The 22,125-nt window shown below is 39.5% G+C and overlaps 1 protein-coding gene across 5 annotated transcripts in view; it reads left to right on the forward strand.

Annotated features, from left to right (window-relative positions):
• Positions 1 to 22,125, forward strand: part of MAPRE2 (microtubule associated protein RP/EB family member 2) — a 97,989-nt gene that overhangs the window by 52,279 nt on the left and 23,585 nt on the right. For 4 of the 5 annotated variants that reach the window (XR_013773517.1, XM_079299424.1, XM_079299422.1 and 1 more), the window contains 2 exons: positions 8,857 to 8,984; positions 20,701 to 20,846. Coding sequence is in view for 4 of the 5 variants with exons in the window: in XM_079299422.1 (XP_079155548.1) it covers positions 8,857 to 8,984; positions 20,701 to 20,846 (274 nt within the window). In the remaining variant the exon portion in view is untranslated. The remainder of the gene's footprint in view (positions 1 to 8,856; positions 8,985 to 20,700; positions 20,847 to 22,125) is intronic. The other variant, XM_079299425.1, reaches the window with a different exon arrangement.

Consider the following 22,125-nt stretch of genomic DNA (forward strand, 5'->3'; position numbering starts at 1 on the left):
GGAAAACTACTGCAGTCCCTCCTTAGCTAGTGCAAGAGGTTTCCCGTGGGAGTGCTCTCCTCTTGGACAGCCAGGGTTTTTAAAGTGCACTGCAGCCTCTTGTTAGGAAACAGCAGCTATGTGTAAGGAGAAAGGCATTGCATTTCCCCTTGTTGAATTCTCCCGTTTTCCCTTCTTCCCAGACTTGTCCTCTTCTGGAGCCCGTGGATGTTCAGTGCCTGTCTCCTGCTGAGTCACTGCCTCTCTTGCCTGGCTCTGCAGGGCTGTGAGGCACTTGGAGGCTGCTCAGGCCCCCCGTCAGGAGGGCTGTATAGTATTACAAAATCTCATTTGCCATTAGGTTATGCTTGGAGTAAATCAGCGTGTTACTTTAGCCTTTCACCTCGGAATGTATACATGCCAGAAAGGAGGGGGGGGGCAGCGAAACGCAGGATAGGTCAAAACTAAATTCATTTGGTGACTTCATCTGTCTCTAGTTGGAGCTCATCCCTGCTGAAACTCCCAAGCCTGCCCACAGCGTTTTCTGGACTTAAAAGGTGGAAATGGCAGGAGCTGGGAGCAGCCTGGGCTGTAGCGTGGCTGCTGTCCTGCTGGGCTCTGCCTGACACAGTGCCTCGGTGCCCTGCAATCCCAGTGCCCAGCACTGCTGGCTGCCCTTTATCTGGGGTTCTGGTTGTGCTTAGCCCTTCCTAAATCACTTCAGATGTTCCTTGGTGTAGACACGGGTGGCTGTGTCCATGGTGTTCTGCCTGGAAGTTCACAGGCTGCGCTCAGCTGGGACCAGTGGATTTGGGGGCAAGCTCTCATCCACTGCTGTCTTAATTTCCCCCTAAATCTGACTGTATTCCTATATCAGGAATAGGGTGGCCAGCAGGAGCAGAGAGGTCATTCTTTCCCTGTACTGGCACTGGTGAGACCACACCTTGAGTGCTGTGCACAGTTCTGTCCCCTCAGTTTAGGAAGGACATTGAGACACTTGAGAGCATCCAGAGGAGGAAACAAGGCTGGTGAGGGGCTGAAACACAAACCCTGTGAGGAATGGCTGAGGGAGCTGGGGGTGTTTAGCCTGGAGAAAAGGAGACTCAGGGGTGACCTTATTACTGTCTACAACTCCCTGAAAGGAGGTTGTGGTCAGGTGGGGGTCAGTTTCTTTCTCCAGGCAGCAACTGACACAACCAGAGGACACAGTCTTAGGCTGTGCCAAGGGAAATTTAGGTTGGGTATTAGGAAAAAGTTTTTCTCTGAAAGTGATCAAGTACTGGAATACTCTGCCCTGGGAGATGGTGGAGTCACTATCCCTGGATGTGTTTAAAAAAGAATTGGATGCGGCACTTGGTGCCATGGTCTAGTTGAGGTCTAAGGGCGTGGGTTGGACTTGGTGACCTTTAAGGTCTCTTCCAACCTAGTCATTCTGTGAATTTTGTGAATTCTGTAAATCTGCATTTGCTAAAGAACTTGGAAATCTCCTCTCTAAAAGTGAAACTACTCATCCCTCAACTCATAAAAGCAAAATAATAGGAGATTCTCCTGTTATTTTCAGTACTTAGGCTAGGAACTGAGGTTTGCTTGCATGGGCTGCCTCTCAAGGCATCCTTTCTTCAGAAGCCAGCACTGACGTTACCTTGTTTATGGCACGTTTTTAATCTCTCGGATTGAAGCAATGTCTGCGTGTTTGCTTGGTAATCTGTTATTATCCATAAGGGGAAAAAATGAAAAAAAGGAGAATTGAAATTCCTGCGTGACAGGATGAATTGAGACTTTGTTTAACGGAAGATTAAATGATGGTGAATTTAATTCACCAACTTTCTAGAGGTGTTCTAGTTACAAAATGGTCATTGTCATCTTTGGTTTTCTAAAATGTAGGTGTTTCTAATTGACTTGAGTTTATTGTACAAGTCTGAGAATTATTTTCCTTTGAATCAACTTTCTTTTTTTTTTCCCCTTCACAATCCCCTTGTCTATTGTGAAAGGTAGACTAGTTGCCAGTGTCTATTGTGAAAATTTGACAGGTTGAATGTCTTCCTTCAGGGCATCAGAGCAGCAATTCAAGCTTAAGATCTTGGAGTTGAAAGCCTTGGCAGGGGGAGGGTAATAACTGTAAGCAAAAGCAGTGAAGTTTTTCAGCATTGCAGCCTCGCCACGGTTACGTTCCTCTCATTCAGCCTGCTTCAAAGGATTTTGTTGTTCATCATTAATAAATGCCTTCTTAATTTGTACTAACATTCTTTTTATACTGAAATTTGTGTGTCCTTACCCCATGTTAAATAGTTCCTGTCTGTTCAGCAGAAAACATTATTATTGCTTTGTTCAACTGCTCTAGGTGTGGTTTGAGGGTGCTGTGGTTCATTTCTAACCAGAGTGAATATACCTGTGTGGAAATGCTGGTGGCCAGAGGCTCTGAATTGCTTCCATTTTGTGTAAGCTATTGATGTCTGCCTTTCTTGAACCTCAATCCTTTGTCAAGAATGCCTTTTTTTCTAAATTAACATTTGTTTCATTGTATGAATCGATGAGGAACCTTTCAGAGCGTGCAAATACTTTCAGCCATAATTAAGACATTATGTAGTTAGGTGTTACTGTTACATTGTACTCGTGATGGCAAAGGTGAACCGTGAAAAGAAAGGAATTTTGTTACTGTTTCATTGCCACAGTTTCAGTGGCAACAGGAGTGGGAATGTGGTTGGAGAAATGAAGTCTTACTTACATGGAAATACGGCTGGCAAATGCAAGTGAGTGCAAATATAGCTGGCAGATGTGAGTCAGTGAATGTGGCTTGTCCTTCTCAGGTGGACCTTTAGGTGCCCTGAAATCTTCAAAGCACTAAATAATTGTCCTGCAATTTGAAACTGTTCTTTTCATTTTTGTGAACTACCCCAGTTTAATGACTGGTTAGTGAATAAATTTCTAACTATTCCTAAAAGCTATGCAGTATACAGCGTAATGCATTGTGTATTACAGTGTAATATCAGAGGGTTTGACTCAAGTTGTGCATATTATTGGAATGCTTCTGTTTGCGTTTTTCATATTTGAGGAAAGTGGATATCTGAAAAGGAGTCAGTATTTTTCTGCCTCTCATATAATAAGTTTTTCTGGGGGGTGATAAGTTTTCTAAAGCCACATGTAGCACAAACCAGAATTACCAGGAGCCTTTATAAAAGGTATTCAGATTTGTGTCTAAATCAGTCTTTTAGACCCATCATAAACATTTATGTAGGTCAGAACATCCCAGCATTGGCAGGAAGCCTCTAATTTAAAAGAAAAGATTCCCTAACCCAATCAGAGTGCATCTCTATTACTCTAATTTCAATTGCATCTAAACAGGGAAGTGCAATGAAAACAATAAAAAATGAGCTGTTGGCTGTGTTCAATGATAATCCAGCAATATTCAAGCCATAAAATGTACATGGATTGCCTCAGTTTTGTCTAGACTCTGTAGAATATTTCACAAATCATTTTAGGTCAAGTCAGATCCACTTAGTAGATGTAAAATGACATTCAGAAGTGAGTGAGATGTACAGATAATAAAAATATTTTTAACATTTTACAGCTATTGAGTAACATGGGAACAGTGCAAAAGAGATTTGACATTTAGCATTTAAAAACATGATTTTTCTCACAGGAAATTATTATCACACGATTCTTTCTTTTTTTTTTTTTTTTTTTTTTTTTTTTTTTTTCCATGGCAGTGCCTCATTGTGATTAATCTATTAATCTTGTCTCTGATTCAGTTTCTGGCTAGATAAAGCCTTTGTGTTGCTTGCTACAAATATCACTGCAGTTGCAGCACTGATGCCACGGTATTTGCTGCAGAAGTACAGCATAAGTCAAAAGGGAGAGTAAAGACAGTGTTGTCAGGATGCATAGGAGCTTTTTGTGTTGATTTTCTGTCTGCAGGACTCCTTTCTGCAAAGAAAACCTCGAGCACAGCTGGCCTGTAATGGCTGTGGCTACAGCTGTGTGCAGTGAGTGTTAAAGGAGCAGGCAAGGTCCAGCTGCAAATCAGTTGTCATTTTGGGATGGCATAAGAGGATGAATTTTCCTTGTACAGGGATTTATCCACTGAATCTGGCAGGTTTCTTCCTTCAGGGATTTCTTTGTTTTTGCAATAGCTTTAATCTAGAAAGCCTTTTCACCAGCAGCTGCAGCACTGCAGCAGTCTCACTCAGCTTCATCTCTTAGCCTTTCTGCTGTTACCTCTTGCTTTAGTAATTTTTGGCGTGATCTTTTGTTTTATTGGCAGTATCTTATCAGGTCCCAGCTTCCAGAAGGTTCCTCTGTACTATCACACAGACTTTCCACTTAGTCTCTATTTGTGTCTTTGTACTGCTATTTAATACAAATGTGTCTGTTTGAACTGAGAGGCAATGAGCAGAAACTGGAACACAGGAGGTTCCACCAGAACATAAGGAAGAAATTCTTTATTGTAGGGGTGACTGAGCACTGGAACAGGTTCCCCAGAGGAGTTGTAGAGTCTCTTTCTCTGGAAATAATCAAAAGCCATCTGGACACAATGTTGAGTCATGTGCTCTGGGTTGCCCTGTGTGAGCAGGGAGGTTGGACTACGTGACCTGCAGTAGTCCCTTCCAACTTTGTCAATTCTGCAAAAGTGTAAAGGCTTTGCAGGTTTAGAGGTGATGGCAAATGTGGGGAGTTTTTACACTACAAATATAGATTGACTGCTGTAATCCTTCTATTCCTGTCATTATTACTGGTTTGTTGTGATACAGCTTCTGCTGTCAACAAGCATTAGTTTATCCCTGGAAAAATAAAGTAAATATGCTTCTTGCAAAACTGTCCTTAAGAACAGCTGCAGAGTACCTTGTAACAGCTGCAGCTATCTGTAGCAAGAGCTGTGGAAAATAACCAATATCTCAATGTTCATTGCTGTATATAATGCCTTAAAAATTAATAGACTTTTGGGTGTAATGTTTGCTGTCAGGCACGCTGAGCCAGTATATTTCTAACTGGGGAAACTGCTTAAGCATGTACATGATTTTCAGCAACTGTCTGATCCTCTGAACTCATGTTTGTGGTGTGTAGTTGTGCATGTGTAAAGTGTTTCTCTGAAATGTCCTAGACTAATATGTGAAGAGTCTCCTTGGGCTTGAAGTAAAAAACAGGGGAGAGTCCTTTGTGGTTAGGCAGTACTGTAAGAGCCAGAGGTTTTTAATGTTCCCCTGTGCCCTCTGAAGTGGGAGGTGTGATGTGCTATCTTCAGTCTGCTTTCAGTTACTATAGAATCACCAGGCTCCTCTGGAATTCTGAAGCTACCTGGTAGATGCTGGTTTTCAGGCTTGTGTAAGCCTCATTGCAACCTTATGATTCAGAGCCTTCAGTGTAAACAAGTCAAAGTCTAACGAGTTGAAAATGTAAATAGTGTTATTGGAAAGAAGTAGTGTATTACAACATAAAATCAAGTTGTTAGCTACTTGGCTGTTCAGAGTATGGCCTGTGCATCTGCTTGTCCAGCTGTTCTCTTGCATCACCTTACACATGTTTATGAATGTGTTTTGAAGATGGATCACATTTTTCATAGTACTTCAACACATTGGGAACTCAGTCCTGCAGAAAACCCCAGCCCAGCTGTAGATGTTGAGCACAGCAGTTCTTGACTGTTGCTGAGCATGGTAGCTGCACCACCTACACCTGCTTGTTCTTTTTTTTTTTTCCCTTCTTTTTTGTTTTGCTTAAGGTCTCTCTGTGTGGCAAACAGGATATGTGTATATCTGAGCACCAAATTAGAACATGCTTACTGTAAAGGAAACCTTTCCCAGCTGAATTTTTTTAGAACATAACCAGTAGGAGGGTGGGGAACAAGAGATGCAAAGACACGGTGAACACTTTCAAGAGAAGCAGCTGCAGAATATTCACATATATGTCAACCAAACACTCAAGAATGAATGGCAGTGGCATGTTATTGAGTTTTTTGAACAGAAATTCTGATCCACTTTGCCTTTGCTTGCAATTGTAATCATGCACCCTTGTGCGTACTTGTGTACAAATCTGAAGCTATTGCCTCTAAAAGATTGAACTTTTTTTTTTTTAGGCTGAACTTTTGTTTGACCCTTAGACCATAATGATTAATTCACAGATATAGCATAAATTGTATTGCAGGTATCCTTCAGGGTAGCATTGTAAAACTCAAGGTTATTCATTTACTCACAGTTTCCTGCAGTAGAATTCCCCACCCCATGCAATGCAGCAGAGGAAGTTGTTTGCTCCCCTGTGGGTTGCAGGAAGATGGGTATTTCTCTTTGCAGTTCTTTGTGGAAAAAGATGATGAAGGAAGTTCTGCTTCCTTTCTGTGTGTGTGTATTTTCTTGATCTTTTTAACAAAGCCAACTTTCCCTTTTCACTAGTGGTAGCTGATGGTTTTTCTGAGCTCTGCCTGGCCTTAGAGGCCAATTAAAATGTTCCTGAAGCAGTGGCAATTATAGATCAGAGTAGCTTTATTTCAAATGTCCTCATCTAAATATCTTTACTTGCTGTAGAATTCAGTGGACTCTTATGTATTGAACTGTCAGTTTATTATTAAGCTCACTATTCTTAATTCTAAGTCAATATTAAATTCATTATTAAGCTGTTACTTCAACTGATCTTACATACAATATTTAACATGTTAGTTTGATAGTGACAGTGGTAGTATATGTTAGTTTTTTATCTACATAAAAGCTAGAAATAATAAAATATAACCCAAGTGTTTCAAACTTCAGATGCCATTGGTATCAAAGGGGTTGCTCAGTTCCTTCCATCCTGATGTTGAAGCTGAACATTTTTGGTTAGCCATTACGGTGTAGTTTTAAGAGTAAAAGGGCACTCCCTGTTTCTAAAACTATGTTCCTAGCACTTGATTCAATCCAAGCACTTAGTGCATGCCAAGAGAGCGACCTTTGCTAGCTCTTACAGTGAACACAGGGCTGTGTTCACCCTGGCTGTGCTGCATGTGAGCCCACGGGAGGAGTGGAGCAGGCTGAGCCCAGGCTGATTTCTTCCATGCTCCAGAGCTGCCTGTACAGAAATGGGTAGGGAGGCAGCGTGGTTCTGAAGGAATTTCTGGCAGTGGTTGTCTGACTACTGGAGCATGAATTTTCTGACCATATTTTCTCTCTCTCTCTTTTTTCTTTAATTCTTCATAAAGCAAATTTGAGAATTTACATCTTACATCTTAATGTTAGTAGATGAGAACAACTTGAACAGCCTTCTGTTTTGTGAGATTTGTTTCCTAGAAAGTGGCCTGTATTATGAACTTGGTAATCTTGTATTTAAATTTTTTCTCTGTGTTATGTACTTATATACTTGTATGTTACCAAGTCAAGTTTTGTGCTGGTGGGTTTTTCCCACACATTTTACATTTCAGTCTTTGTGTTCCCTGCAGAATTGTCTATCAGGCTTCAAAGGGTTACATCACTGCAATTCTCAATGGAAATAGTCCATGCAGTCCTCAGATCCTAGAGATGAGATCCTGCTCTCTTGCATTCACTGAGAAAGTTGAGGTGCAAAGCTGAGGATGCAGGACTGGCACCAAAGCTAGACAGATAAGAGTTAGCTCCAGGGTGCCAACAGAGACAAAGGTGTGCAGTCCTCAGCAAACCAAGAATAATTGTTCAACTTCGACTCTGGTAATTTCTGAGACACCTCATACTTGAATTGCTTCTAGTGGACTTTCTGAAGTCCATTACTCATGTGAGCATTAGTTACTCTCTCCATGAACTTGATTCTGCTCTTTGAAACTACTGATGAGATAAACTTGAGTGTGCTCATCTTTTCTCTTTGCATCTTGCAACAGAAAGATGTGACTAGGATAGGGTAACAGGGAGCAAAGTTCAGAAGTATGTGTTTCTGTTCTGTGTACCTGGGAACATGATAAAAGCTACTGTGAATTGCCAGCTTCCAGGAAGGAATCTTTGCTAACTAGAGGAATCTATCTAAGGTGATGTAGCTGTAAAAACTTCAAGCACAGAATGCCATTTACCAAGTCCCAGTGAAATGTTATCTGAACACTGTTTGATACTGTCTGTTCAATGAGGACTGCTGGCATGGCCAGTCAGTGAATGTCTGACTTGATATCAGAGACCCACATTGATTTGTTTAATCTAGACTACCTGGGCATTGGGACAGACACTAAGTGCTGTCTCTAAAGCATTAGGAAATCTGCTCTGGGGAAGAAAAAGCCATTAGGGCTGGAGAATAATGTTGGCAAAAGAACAAATGGGTTTAAGCTGAGAGGAAATGTTCCTAATGTTTGAGAAGAATCGGGCTCCATGGCAGCTTTCCAACCAGACAGTTGAGGGTGCAAATCTCAGTTGCCACCAGGATAGATGTTGGTACACTGATAACAGAGATTATCTGATATTCACTCTGTGACTGTATTAATGATCAAAAAAAGCCCTGTCCCAGTAAGAAATCAGTATTTTCAGTAAGTAGAACAGCTACTTCATAATTTAGAAGTTATCTAAAATTAAATGTTGATTTAGGGAGCCTGATCATCCTGCAGTGGCAAAAAACAGTGTCAGATCACTGTATCGGTGCAGCACAATGTGACAAAATCTCAGGTCTCTGATCTTGTCTATGTATCTTTAGGTCTGATTCTGGTTCATTGGCATGAAGCAGAGTACTGTAAGTTTGTATGTTCTTTAAGTTCACAGTGACAGCCAGAGAAATATGTTCACCGATTCCAAGAGGACATTGAGGAGGTTATATATCATCAAAGGATAAAAATTGCACCCCCTTTCTCAATAAATAAGAGAGAGTTTTGAGTTTTCTTCTTTTGTTTTGAACAGGAAGCATATATTCATTGTATTCAGAAAACAACTACCAAAATATTAAAAATATTTTTGTCTTTCTTTCTTTTTCTAGTTGGGGAATGGCGGTCAACGTGTACTCTACCTCTATAACCCAGGAGACTATGAGCAGACATGACATCATTGCATGGGTTAATGATATATTAGCTTTAAACTACACAAAAGTTGAACAACTCTGTTCAGGTAAGAAAGAACAGTATGCAGTACAAATGTTTATTTTAAAACCACTTTAAAAGTCTGATTTGTTGAAAATAGATAACTTTTAACTTTGACATAAACCAGTTGCTCTGAAAAAAAAGACTAATGTATGTGCACAGGAAGCATTTTTGCATTTGTGTTAATCATGGGAAGATAAGGTACCTTGGGAAAGCATAACAAAGGCAGAGGTGAATGGGACAAATGTAGCAGGAGATACATAACAGTAATAAAAAGGTTGGCCAAGCAAGCAAAGAATACAGTGATAAGTTTTAATGTTTTAAAGCCTCTGGGGTGGTATCTTCTCTAATGGAGAGTGGACGTAACAGAGAAAGACACAAATAGAGAACTGACACCCTAGATGAACAAAATTCTCCAGCTTCTTTTCCTTCCTGATGAGGTTTCTCAAATCCCTGCTGATTTTTGCAGGAAAAAGGCACAAGTGTGACTGAAGAAAAAACATGGATTTGAGGAAATGAGCCAATAGCTGCTGTGAGGGCTTTAGAACTTTGTCAAAGTCTGTCTGTTTCTCTTTAAATCTAACTGAGTTATTGTAAATATATTTGGTAATGAGCCCTGAAAAAAGGGTAATAGTTTGAATACTTCAGACATTTTCGTTAGTCAGGGTTGCAACTAGAAGATAGGTGTTAAACAACAAAGTCTCTAACTAGATGATGGCTAGAAATGACACAGAAAAAGGCTGATGTTTCATTGTGAATTTACATGCCCCTGGGGAATGACTTCTTTCTGATTTCCTACTGTGATTTTTAAATTTGAAGATACTTCATAGAGGAGGACTTTGTTTGTGGTGGTGGAGATCTAACTTAGATTGCTACTTCCAGACAACTAACATGCTGGGAATATATTATTAAGATAAGATAATATCTTATGAAGACAGTGCTCAAAGCACATAGAAGAGAAACCATATGACCAGATTTCAGCTATTTCTTGGTGCAGACCAAATGAACAAATTGAGTCTTATATTCATATATTTGATTTTACCTACCATTCTGGGTAAATTTTCTGTCTCAGAGATGTTCCCTGAAAGATACCAGTAATCCTTTGAGACTGATAGTCTCGTAGACTATTCTTCAAAATTAAAAAAAACCCAATTTTCTGCTACAGAAGTAGAGCTCCATAATTGTAGCCTTGCACAATGACCATAAAATGAAGTTGAAAAAGTGCAGGATAAAGTCAATGTCAGCAACTGGTATAAACTGAATAACTAAAGACATAGACCATGGGAAATACTTTTTTAAAAGTGTTGTTAAACTTGAAATTGAAGTGTAATCTCTAGCTGTTGTTTTATTTACATGTCAGGAAGTTAGCCTAAGTATTTTATTTCAGTATATATAAAGACAGAATTCACACAGGGACTAACTATAGATAGATCCAGATAGATACATGCATGCACACACTGAAGGATGTGGAAACATAGAAGAAAATGGATATTTCCATCCCAAAATACCCAACGTTTGCTATTGTTTGAAACAGGAAGCATAGTAGACAAGTTATTGAGTTGTTCCTGTGTAGCTGTTTAAATGCTCATAAATAGCTGAAAGGAAGCTTTTGAAGTGAGTTCTCAATCAAGCTAAATGTGTGTGGGCTTACACAAAAAAAACAACTAAGATGTAAAAAACTTCAGCAAAACCCTTTCTGAAAATAGGGGAGAAGTGATCTAAGAAAATGTTGACTAAGCAGAGTAAAATGAGTTAAAGTTATGTAAGAAGATCAGAGAAAGACTTGAGCTGGGTGGGGCAAGGAGGGGAAAAGCATGGGAACTGTCACAAATCCACTGTCCCATTTCATGACACAGCTTCTTATACAACTTTTTCTGTGACCTACAGTGAGGGTTTTGGGACACGCCTCAAGGGAAGAACTGAAAAAGAGTTGTTTTATTACAGCTCTTACTCCATTCTGTGTAAATTTAAATCTTTTGTTCCTTTCGAATTTCCTGGATTGTATTGATTGTTATTGTTACCTGATGCTTCTACATTCTTGTCATTAAGGGTGAAAGCTGTTAATTTGAATTTCCCCATTTGGTTTGGTAGTTGAACTTGATGCTTACACATTCCTGTTTTTACATTCATGTGCTTTACAATCCAGAAGGGGCTTTAATAGTTCCTTTTTTAAAGAAGCATTCTAGCACAGTACTTCCTGTGTTCAGGAGGACTTCACTCCCTGAACTGATGAATCTAAACACTGATAGATTATTGCAGACACCAGAGCACAGTAATCTTGGTCTTAAATAGGTCCTTCCCATTTGGGACTGCATAGTCCATTTCTCATGTGTAGGGATTGGAGACAGATGGACAAGCAGATTTGGGAATCTTTCTGCATTAAATATAGTTTACTGAGTAAACTCTAAGCAATCTATTTAATGTACATGTGTTTTATTTAGCCTATTTCTGTGTGTAGCTTTCAAGAAAAAAACTAAGGGCATGGTAATACAAATGATGAGCCTTTAGACAGAGCACCAGCAAGCAAGCATGGTGTGGACTGCAGTTTGAGAATGGCCAGTCTAACTCATCCATTCTGGCATGCTTTGGCTGATGTCCCTTGAACCATTGGCAGCTTTCATGCAGATTAATGCTCTTTTCCATAAAATATGAGCGTTTCTCCAGGACTTCAAAGGGAAGGAATATGTGGGAAACTCTTTACAGCTATGAAGCATTTCACAGCATTAACAAGGATCTGCAGAGCTGCTATAACTGAGATTTTATAACCTACTGTAAAATTGTATGGACATTTTCTTCTTTTTTAGAAAAATGCATTAAGATTTGTCATGCTGTTTTATGACTATTTGGTTCTTGTTCATTTTTGTTAATAAGGAGCAATCAAAATGCCAGCAAAAGCTAAATGTGGGGCCAAAAAAAGTGGGAGAGGGAAAGGAGGAGGGGTGTTATATCTGAATTAAAAACCCAAAGGAGCTTGTTTTAGGAGGTAGGAACAACCTAGATATGGCATATGCTTGTGTTCAGCACCTGGCTGTGAGACCTCATGGGTGCCCACATTTTGTAGCCAACCTAGCAATAATTTTTGACATTCAGAGCTTAAGCAAGAAGGAATAATGTGACATTCTGCCTTTACTAAAGGCTTTGTTCAGAACATATCTGAAGCTTAGTGTGACAGTAGTTACAATGACAGAAAAAGCAATCAGACCTTCTTTTCCTCATTGCTGTGGAGAAGTAGCTTTGATAATACACGTAGTGTAGCAATACCAGCCTGTTTCTCAATTTCCACTTAGAGGAACAGAGCTCCTAGGATGAGGAGCAGCAAAGGAAGAGGCTGGCTTAGTCATAAAGTATTTGTATTCTTTGGGAGTTTTAGATGTGTTTTTTTGTCTCTGCTAAGTAGGCAAAGCAAAGTGCAGTGTCCCCTGAGGTTTCTGAATTCCTGCTGTGGTAGTGATATGCCAAGAAAGCCAGGTTATGGATGGGTGCAGCCCTGGAGAGTCTTAATTCAGTCTGCAGCTCCTCTGGTAATTTAGTTTTGACAACTGTACAGGGAAAATCTTTCCAAGCATCTCAATACAATTCTTTTTGCATTAGACACGTGTCATGTTGCCAGGTTTTGGACTGGGTTTGATTTCCTGCAAAATTTTTTTACCTGAACATGAAGTTTATAAACCATGATTTTGATAGAAGGCGTAGTGCATTCCCTTTAGATTGGCATTAGAAAGAGCATGAAATATAATAGAGAACAATTGAGAGGATGTAATGTCATGGGATCTCATGTGCAAAACCCATAGGTTTGGGGAGCAGGAGTTTCGTATGAAGTATGACATCAGTTGCTCATTAGGAGTCATGGTATTTTTTAAGGAATACACAGTGGCTTCTTAGAAAAAATTCTGACTAAGCAGCTTGTAACTGAATTTTCTTTTCTTAAGGCTGTTTTATATCTCTAAGGAATACCAAATATATATGTTGCAGGGCTTTTCACGACTGTTAAAGTGTTACATGAGAGTATATTCAAAATAAGAGCCAGGCAGGAGACTGAAGAAAGCTTGCATATGAATTAAAATGAAACAACACAATGTCTACAAGCTATATAATATCAAGGAAATGGTAAATGGATAGAAAAGAAAATGTGGCCTGGAGCCATGTGTAATTTTTGGCTTAGCTATACTTCTGTGATCCCATGAGATTAAGGAGATACAGACACTCCCCACTTTGTGCATTTGAAAATTCTCAGTAGAATTACAAAGTTGCAAATGCAATTGCACCCCTATTACATACAGGACTTCTGTCTTTGAGAATTTGTATGCAAGGATCCAGGATTGAATGCAGGGTTGTTTTTTCCCTTGCTTTTAATAAATGGCCATATTATAAAGAAAGCATGTGGTTTGGCATTTTCAGATTTTAGACTGTGATGCTTTCTCTACAGATGCCCTGGGTGTTGCCAGAGGGAATTTCTCATGTGGTGATTTCTGCACCACATCTCATCTGGTGTTCCTGGCTGTGGAGATACGTGGTCCCTTTATCTATACATTCTGTTGGTGTTCTGCCACCCTGGTGTCGGAAGAGAGCAGGCAGTGTGACAGTAGGGCACATGTCATTCTTTGTTTCACTTTGTGACACCTCTCTAGCTTGGGATTTCGAGGAAAACTTCATTGCAGCCTCTGTAGGCATAGGATTTGTGTTTTCATGTCTCAGAAGGTGTATTTGTTCAATGCTTATATTAACCTATACCTTCCTACATGCTTATTACTAAAATCTGCATTATAGGAGCCTGCTGGATGGAGCATTTGGTGCATTCCTCTGCAGCCCAGTGTGGCTGAGAATTCAAAGCATGTTTCCATGTTGGTGGTTTTGGTTTTTCCCCAGTTGGCAACCTTGCAGAGGTTGGGTCTCTAGCACAACTTGGGAACATGATTAAAATATGGCTTGATCCCATTTGCACTCTGTAACTGAGGCATGTTTCAAGGAACTGGCATGTTGTCCTGAGGTCATGCAACACAGACCATACTCAGTGTCAATGACTCCCTAATGTCTTCCATATGATATTTAGGATTAGAGGGATACAATGAATGTTAATGATTGGATTTAAATCATTTCCAAAACTTTCTGAGGAAGCTAGCAAAACAGTATCATGAGATTCCCAGCCAGTAATTTATTTTTTTAAATGTCACTCATTAAGAATTCAGGAGGAATAGAACTGAATAAGGTTTTTGCTTCTTAAAAATAATTATTTAATTACTCATAGCACTCACTCACAGTCAGTTGCTTGATTTCCCTCTGGTTTAAAGAGCTTGTTAGATTTTGTGTGGTACTTTTTTAGGCATGATGAATTAAGCAGCTATTTTAAGTTAAATGGGAACTGTGTTTTCTGAAATTGTTCTGATCTTCCCATTTAAAAATTAATGAATTCCAAAATAAATTATTGCCAAAAATTTAAGTATTAAAAACTCTGTGTATAATTTATGAGCATCTTAATGATTTACATATTTAAGGAAAAGGGAATACAAGTTAACACGGGGGAAACCTCCCTCCAATATCCATTATTTAAAATTATCAGTGGATATTCTGGATTATGTCACATGCATACCCTACCTGTGTGGAGCAGGACTTTTGGAAGCAGATGTTATTTAGGTGCACATTATCTCGGGGGCTGATGGTAAGGCTGGTAGGAGGTACATAGTTTTTTTAGTCAGTTTCCTGTGGTGACAGCACTGCTTTTGGGAGCCCCCATCTGTGTGCAGGCACTCACCCTGCTCTCTTGGAGAGAGCTGTGCCCATGCACTGTGAGCAGGAGAGCAGGGCTACACTCTAATGTGCATCACTTTTAGGGCTTTTTAAGTGCCCTCCCAGGACTGCTGCTGGGAAGGGGAAAGCTGGGCCAGAGTGGCTTCACTGATGCACAGCCCCATAAAAGCTCCTCTACAACTAAGTAGGTGGTAAGTGGATGTGTTCTTGAACATTCACTGGGAAATGGGCTGAAACTTCTTAAATCATGGTGAAGGCAGGGAGGAGGGTGTGTTGACTGGAGGAATAAAATGTTGACCTACATACTAAGTCCTATAGGTGCTGCTGGAAATGCCAATAGGAATTTGAAGAACATGGTCTCTCCAGTGGAGCACTTAAAGTTCTTTTACATACAGCCACATGTTTATGCTCACAGACATGGAATCACAGAGTGATTTATGTTGGAAAAAACTGTAAAGATCATGGAGTCCAACTGCCAAGTCCACCACTAAACCATGTCACTAAGAGCCACATCTACATGACTTTTAAACATACCTCCAAGGCATGGTGAGTCCACCACTTCCCTGGGCAGCCTGTTCCAATGCTTGACAACCCTCTTTGGGAAGACATATTTTCTAATACCCAATCTAAACTTCCCCTGGCACAACTTGAGGCTGTTTCTTTTTGTTCTATTGCTTGTTGCTCCGAAGAAGAGACTGACCCCAGCTGGCCAGAATCCAGCTTTCAGGTAGCTGTAGACAGCAAGAAGGGTCCCCCTCGAGCCTCATTGTGTCCAGGCTAAATAACTCCAGCTCCAGGCAGCTGCTCCAGACCCTTCACCAGCTTCATTGCCCAGTTTTTTAAAAAACCTTTGAATGGCAGAACAAAACACCCATATTTGAAATCTAAATGAAAATCTATGCTCTGATATCCAAGTTGAAAACCTACTGCTGTGTGCTTACCTAAACATCACTGCTGAGGAAGCAATTCTAGAAAGCCTAAGGTAAAAGACCAGCCCTAAGTGCTGCTGTTCTGTAAACAATGATTGCTGGCATTTGTGGGTTTTCCTCTCCCTTTCTTATCAAAACTATTAAGTCACATGTGCTCCTTGCAAGTCACTGCTTTTTTTTTTTTTTTTTTTTTTTTTTTTCCATTGTTGCTGTTGTCCCAGCAACAGAAATATGGGGTGTGTGCAGCTTTCCATCAGTGTAAGCAGCCAGAGTGAGCTGAAGTACTGATGACTAATTCATACACAAATCATGCTGGATTTTCCAAATGCATGATCAGGTGGTTGCACTTTGGAGAGAATGAACAATTTGAAGGAGTTTGTATCTAACATGACTGGATATGTGGGTTGTATTCTCTAAATATTTCATTAAAGCAAACAAATTAATTTTGTTACAGAAAAAGGTGCAGTCAGCCTTTTTCCTAAATGGAATTTTTTAAAAACTCAGTGTATGAAAATCAAACTGAGGCCTGGTTAAAAGGTTTAAATTTGATTTCTATGCAGTTTTAGAATAAAGCTAATACTAAACATGTACACCAAATTTCTAGCATAGAACTTAGCTTTGTTTGCTGTGATTTGGGTATCAAAATTAAAAGAAATCAGCCCCACCCCTGTCTTTTCATGGGCCCTTTGTTTTCCATGTTGGCTGGTGTGGTTTTGTATGGTTTTCTGGGATCTTGCTTCCACACACTGCAGGGATTCAGGGAGGAGCAGTAAGGGACAGTCTTCTGACATTAGATGTGAAGGATTGACCTAATTTGTGCAGGGCACACACATATTGGCAGTACCTTATATTTATAGTGTTTCTACTAAATATTTTATTAGCATAATAAGTTCTAACTATAGTATATTAAAAGCAGTTACTTTGAAAGTAAAGTTTTCCTTTTAATTTATAAAAATATTAACATCAATGCTAAAGAACACCAAGCATCTAATCTTGGTTTCAGATCTGAAATCCAGGAAGTTTACTGAGTGGTAAAAACTGGTTGCAAACAGGATTCTCTTCTCTTCATTGTTACCTCCTTTAATTTCCTTTTGATTTAAATAGTCAGAAGCAGAAGTATTTTTGATAATCAAGAAAATACTACTTTGCATTTGTGGATTCATCAGCCTCCAGATGGTGAAGAAGGGGAGAAAAACTGAAAATTTCTAATGATGCAGAGTGCATATGCTTCGGAGCAAGTGAAGTCAGCATGGACAGTCTGGCAAAGAAACACAGAAGCAGGGAGAAAGACATACAGGACAAGAGCTAAAATTAGTTCAGCGTTGCTTACTGCAAGGGACTAGTGAAAGATTGTCTACAACTCTGAAAATGCTCTAAGATACTCAGGTTTTATGAATTTAGTAGTAATTTGCAGCTTTACCACTGCACATGGCAAAATTCTTGAATTTTAATAGCTTTAAATAACCTCCTTTTCAATTCTGAGTTTGTTCTCTTGTGTTGAATTCTGCCCCAGCATCCCTTCCCCTCCTCTGGTGGATGCAATGCCCTCCCTCCCCTTGCTGCCTGCCCTGCCCCAAGCCTGGGATGCCCAGGAAACACCTGCAAAGCCCTGATGCTGCTGGGCTCTTTCTGTTCACTAATGGGACTAAAAATAGCAGCTCCTGGGGGTGATTTCAGCACAGCCACGTTTGCAGGCTCATTTCAGAGTCTGGCCTGTGAATATCTCCTGTAACTAATGGCTGCATCAATATTCTAGATCAAAACACAAAAGGATTTTTAGCCAGTGGTTCTAAATTGCTTGTTAGCTAATAAAGGATTAGAGGTTTTTATCATTGATCCCTCTTCTCCAGTGCCACCAGCTGTACTTTTCATCTTTCATGTGAGTAGATGTCAAATTATTTCTTTTTGTGTATGTGTATGTGCATGTTTATGCATATCAAAGTTTTTCAATCAGGGAGATAGATTTATTGTGAGAGCTATTCTGGTACTGTGTTTTCAACTTCCCTGTACACATTTGGTAAGATTTAGGTTTAGGGGCCTTTTTAGTTGGTTTTTTGGGGGTGTGGGGGGATTGCTGGGAGTTTTTTGGTGTTGTTTTGTTTTGAGGGTTTTTGTGGTTTTTTTTGGAAAATGCAGAGAAGTTTTTTAATACTGAATGGAACACAGTAGCATAAAAATTCTTTTGTTTGTGTAAATTATGCAAGAGGTATGTCACAAGCCATAATGTCATTATCTCTGCTATAGTTTTCTTTGTATTCCATTAAAAAGATTCCTTTCTCATGCACCTGCATTGAAACATCAGTTGTGTAGTACATTGGATGGGCTAAACTGCTGTCCCATATGCAGGGGACCACAAGGGCATGCTGTGGCTGAAAGGTAAAGGCCTTGCAGTCTCACATCACTTAAGCTGGGATCCCCTTTCTGCTGCCTCCACAAATCTCAGCCATGGGCAGTGTAGGCAGCAGTGTCCCCATTCTGTTGTGATGGTGTTTCCCATTTAGCTGTAAGTTGACAGCTACAAGCTTTAGGGAGTAAAATTTTAAATTATAAATAAACACCTACATAATATTAAATAAATACATAATTTTGATGTTGTCCCAGTTGCCTAATGATGTTTTTACTTTCTGCTGTTGATGCGGTAGGCAGCTCTGGCTTTTTGGAGTCCAGAGGAATTGCCTCTCTTTGTAGTTCAAGGTTTAGTTCAATCCATGTTTGTTTGTTTGTTGCCTCTTTATTCAGGAAGGAGTATTTTAATGAACTGTATTTGCCAGTGCAATAAAATCCTGCTGGGGAGACAGCCCAGCAGCCTCTCCAGTGTTGTGTCAGAGAACAGGTCTGTGCTGCCATGTGGATGCAGTCCAGTGTTTTCTGCCCTCGAGTGCTGTGCAGACCCAGGACCACCTCCTGGCTGGCAAAGGCACAGAAACAACTGCCAGCAGAGAAAACACAAGGAAATACCCTAACCAGAGAGAGACTATCTAAAGGCATGCAGAAGGAATTTGCATTACCAGCAGAAGGAGAAAAATCTCGTGTGAACACTTTGGGCTTCCAGTTTTCTAAAAGGATCTAGATGAAAGGTTGTGCAGTGCATTTTTAGGGCCTCCAGGCAATTACTTAGATATCAGAGTGAAGCTTATAATTGGGGTAAGGGGAGGATGAAAGGACAGAGTTAGGAACAAATTCCATTTATAATATTAAATGATTGCATAATAATCCTTTTGCATTAAATTAAACAATAATAAGTGTACTCAAGCTATGCATTATCTGTATATCTATGCTTTTAACTATAAAGTATTTTTTTCATTGCCATGTATTTATAAGTTCTCTTGCTAAGGATGAGTTTTGAATAAATAATTGTGTTTATAAAGTTTTCTGCAAGAAGATGCAAATTTGTCATCTGATGCTTGAAACTTGCCAGAAGGCGCCTTTCCCTTTAGGGAATATTTTACTTTGATTCCTAATCATATCAAGACCATTTCAAACAGCTAAGCACAAGGTGTCCTTGGAAAATGAGGTTTTTAATAACCATTTTCCCCACAAAGCAAGGCAACATGAACAGATTCTTTTTTTCAATGGCAGTGGTTTTCAGCACTAAAGCTGGATCTTGGTAAGCCCTGTAGCAAAATTTGTGTTGGTATTTCAGAGAACATTTTTGGACTCTTTTCTTAAACTTCTGTTTGGGAAGTGATGATCTTGGTAACCCTTCATCTGATGGCTGACTGGATACAGAGAATGAGAACTATCTCATGCTAAAGTTGGTCCTGTCAAAACATATGCATACCATGGAGAAAAATGACTTAAAGTTCAAGTTATTGTTGACTCTCCTGTAAAACTGGGCAAGTCAGGTGTCTGCTTTGTTATTTTGGTTTCTCTGTGAACACTCAGAAGTGTTTGTGGTAAAAAATCATTGTTAATAGTGGGCTGAACTCTTAGGTGAGATCTGGACAATTCTTTGTCAAAGAATGTGCACTTAAAGCACAACAGTCTTTTTTGTGAAAGTTTAATTTAACTTGTCAGGGGTAATGGGGCAATCACTTTCCTGCCCTGATGCTCAAGCACAGGGACTGCATCCTCTACAGTCCTCTGTGGGCATCACTGAATCTTTTTGTAGAAAGCATTTTGTAGAAAAATCTTCTGAGGAAGAAAGAAAATTTCTTTTCCTCTGATCTTAAACATTTTCATCTTGGTTTCTAAACACTTGAGTGTGTCAACAGTATAAGCTTTGCAAATGACAGTGGCATGATGCTGTAGGAGGAAGCTCCCTGCATACAAGAAATGCTGTCTCTATTTGCTGTCCTCAGGATGCTGGTTAGGAATTTTTCCATATACTTCCTTCTTTGTTCTGGATTGGTTATACATGCACACCCCTACTGTCTGTGTAACTTCAGAAGCTCTCAAAAGTTGAACTTAGGAACCTGACTATTTTGAGTGAGAAGTAAAGCTGTTAGCCCAGCTTTGAAAGCTATGGGTGGACTAAAGTCTGCTTATTTGAATGCTTTTCTCAGGAAATGAAAATCAGTAAGGATGATCATTGCAGAGGGCTGGCAACTGACTAGTGTGTTTTAACAAGCTGAAGTCTTGCAATTATTTTTTTTAATTATGCTTTGATATAATCTTAAATAATTGCATTGGACTTGCTTGGCATTTGGGTAAAAGGGCCAGAAGAAAGATGATCCTGGCTTGTTTGAATTCAGGGGACTATGGGGATTGAGGAAGCTTATTAAGAGATTTTCATTTTCACTGTTATCTTCTCATTGTATGGACAGTCCTGCTGTGTACAGGGACTTCAAGAACATGCATTTCACTTTGCATTAGTCGAGGTGATCCCTTGGATGCTGCACAGCAGCACATCGTGGGTCCAGACTGAGTGGGAAAAAAACCACTTGAAGGTGTCACTGCTCAGTGTACATTAGATATGCAGGTCTTTAGTGCCTAGTACTAGGCTGAATTACAGCAGAGACTTATTCAGCACTGTTGCTTTCTGCTCATGCTTTCTGCTAATGACATTAAACACCATTTGGTCTTAGCTGGGTGCATCTGGATTAATATCAATACATTCTCTTGTTGTAGGAGCAGCTTACTGCCAGTTCATGGACATGTTGTTCCCAGGGTGCATTAGCTTAAAGAAAGTAAAGTTTCAAGCAAAGCTGGAGCATGAGTACATTCACAACTTCAAACTTCTGCAGGCATCATTTAAAAGAATGAATGTGGATAAGGTAGGTGTTCCGTATTTGCATTTCAATCACTGCATGTTTCAAAAGTTACATAAATTGTGTAAAATTAATGAATAGGGGAAGCAAACTTCAAAATACTTGAAAATGCACTTTTTCAACTTTTGGATGGAGAACTGGAATTGTAAGTGGTATATGTTGATGTTCTTGACTTTTCATCATCTGAAAAGGGTATTTGGGTGTAAAGGAAGAAGTTTGGCATTTGGCTCCATTTAGGTACAAATTGAAAATTGAGTCCACATGTCTGCTGAGAGGTTGTGCCATCTAATTCATTATATCTTAATACCAGAGACCCTTTGATTAAGTACCATGTGTTGGAAATTCCTTGTCATCAGTGAATCTTAATTTTTTGATGAGTAAAATTGTTGTTGACCTGAATTTCCAACAAAACAACTTAAAAACATGCTGTTCTTATAAGTATTCCATGGTTTTTGTCCAGACCAGGGTTTGAGGACTTTTAATTATTCAAAAGCTGGAATAATTTATCCAGTGACTTACTAGATTGGGTAGCACATATGGTCTTGTAAAGTTAAGAATGGAAGCCTCTGAGAAAATTCTTGTTCAGTCTTAAGATATTTGGTTTATGCTTGAATGTGAGAGTTTGACAGACTCACCAATATAAATTACTGTGTTGATAAAAATGAATAATATGTCATCATGCTTATAGTTTTACACAGATGCACTACCTGTTTACCCTTTTAAGGTTCTGCTCTAGCTTTCAGTGTTGTCTTATTCTGAAACTTAAACAGTCTTTTAAGACAGGGAGATATAACAACAGGAGGAATAACAGAGAATTCCTTAAGACTTCTATGAAGCACTGGAAAACCCTCATTCATGAAATGTTATGAGTACTTGTATTTGCAGTGTGATTTGCCAGTGAAACATTGGCCAGACTAATGTAGTGAACATTGTCAATTTTCCTATAGAGAGCAAATTTACCATGCCTTTTTAATGCAGTGTTAAGGTACAAATGGAACAACCTGAAAAGACATGCAGAATGCAATGTCAATTCTTGCAGAAGCATCACAGATTTATAAAATGCTGTACAGTTGGCTTAACCCTGAAGAAATGGAAACTCTTTTCCAGCTGAAAATTCATAACATTCAAGAGGCATTAAGGTCCACCTAACTTGGCTGTTTAATCAGCAGCATGAATTAAGCAAAGCAGGGCCCCTCTTCTGCTGTTGTAGTTCCTGTCTGCCCACAGCATCTGGAAGCCTTGAATACTGTAATACTGGCTGAAGACACCTTTTGGAGGTTTCATG

Source organism: Erithacus rubecula, assembly GCF_903797595.1.
Source record: "Erithacus rubecula genome assembly, chromosome: 3".
Taxonomy (NCBI): Eukaryota; Metazoa; Chordata; class Aves; order Passeriformes; family Muscicapidae; genus Erithacus; species Erithacus rubecula.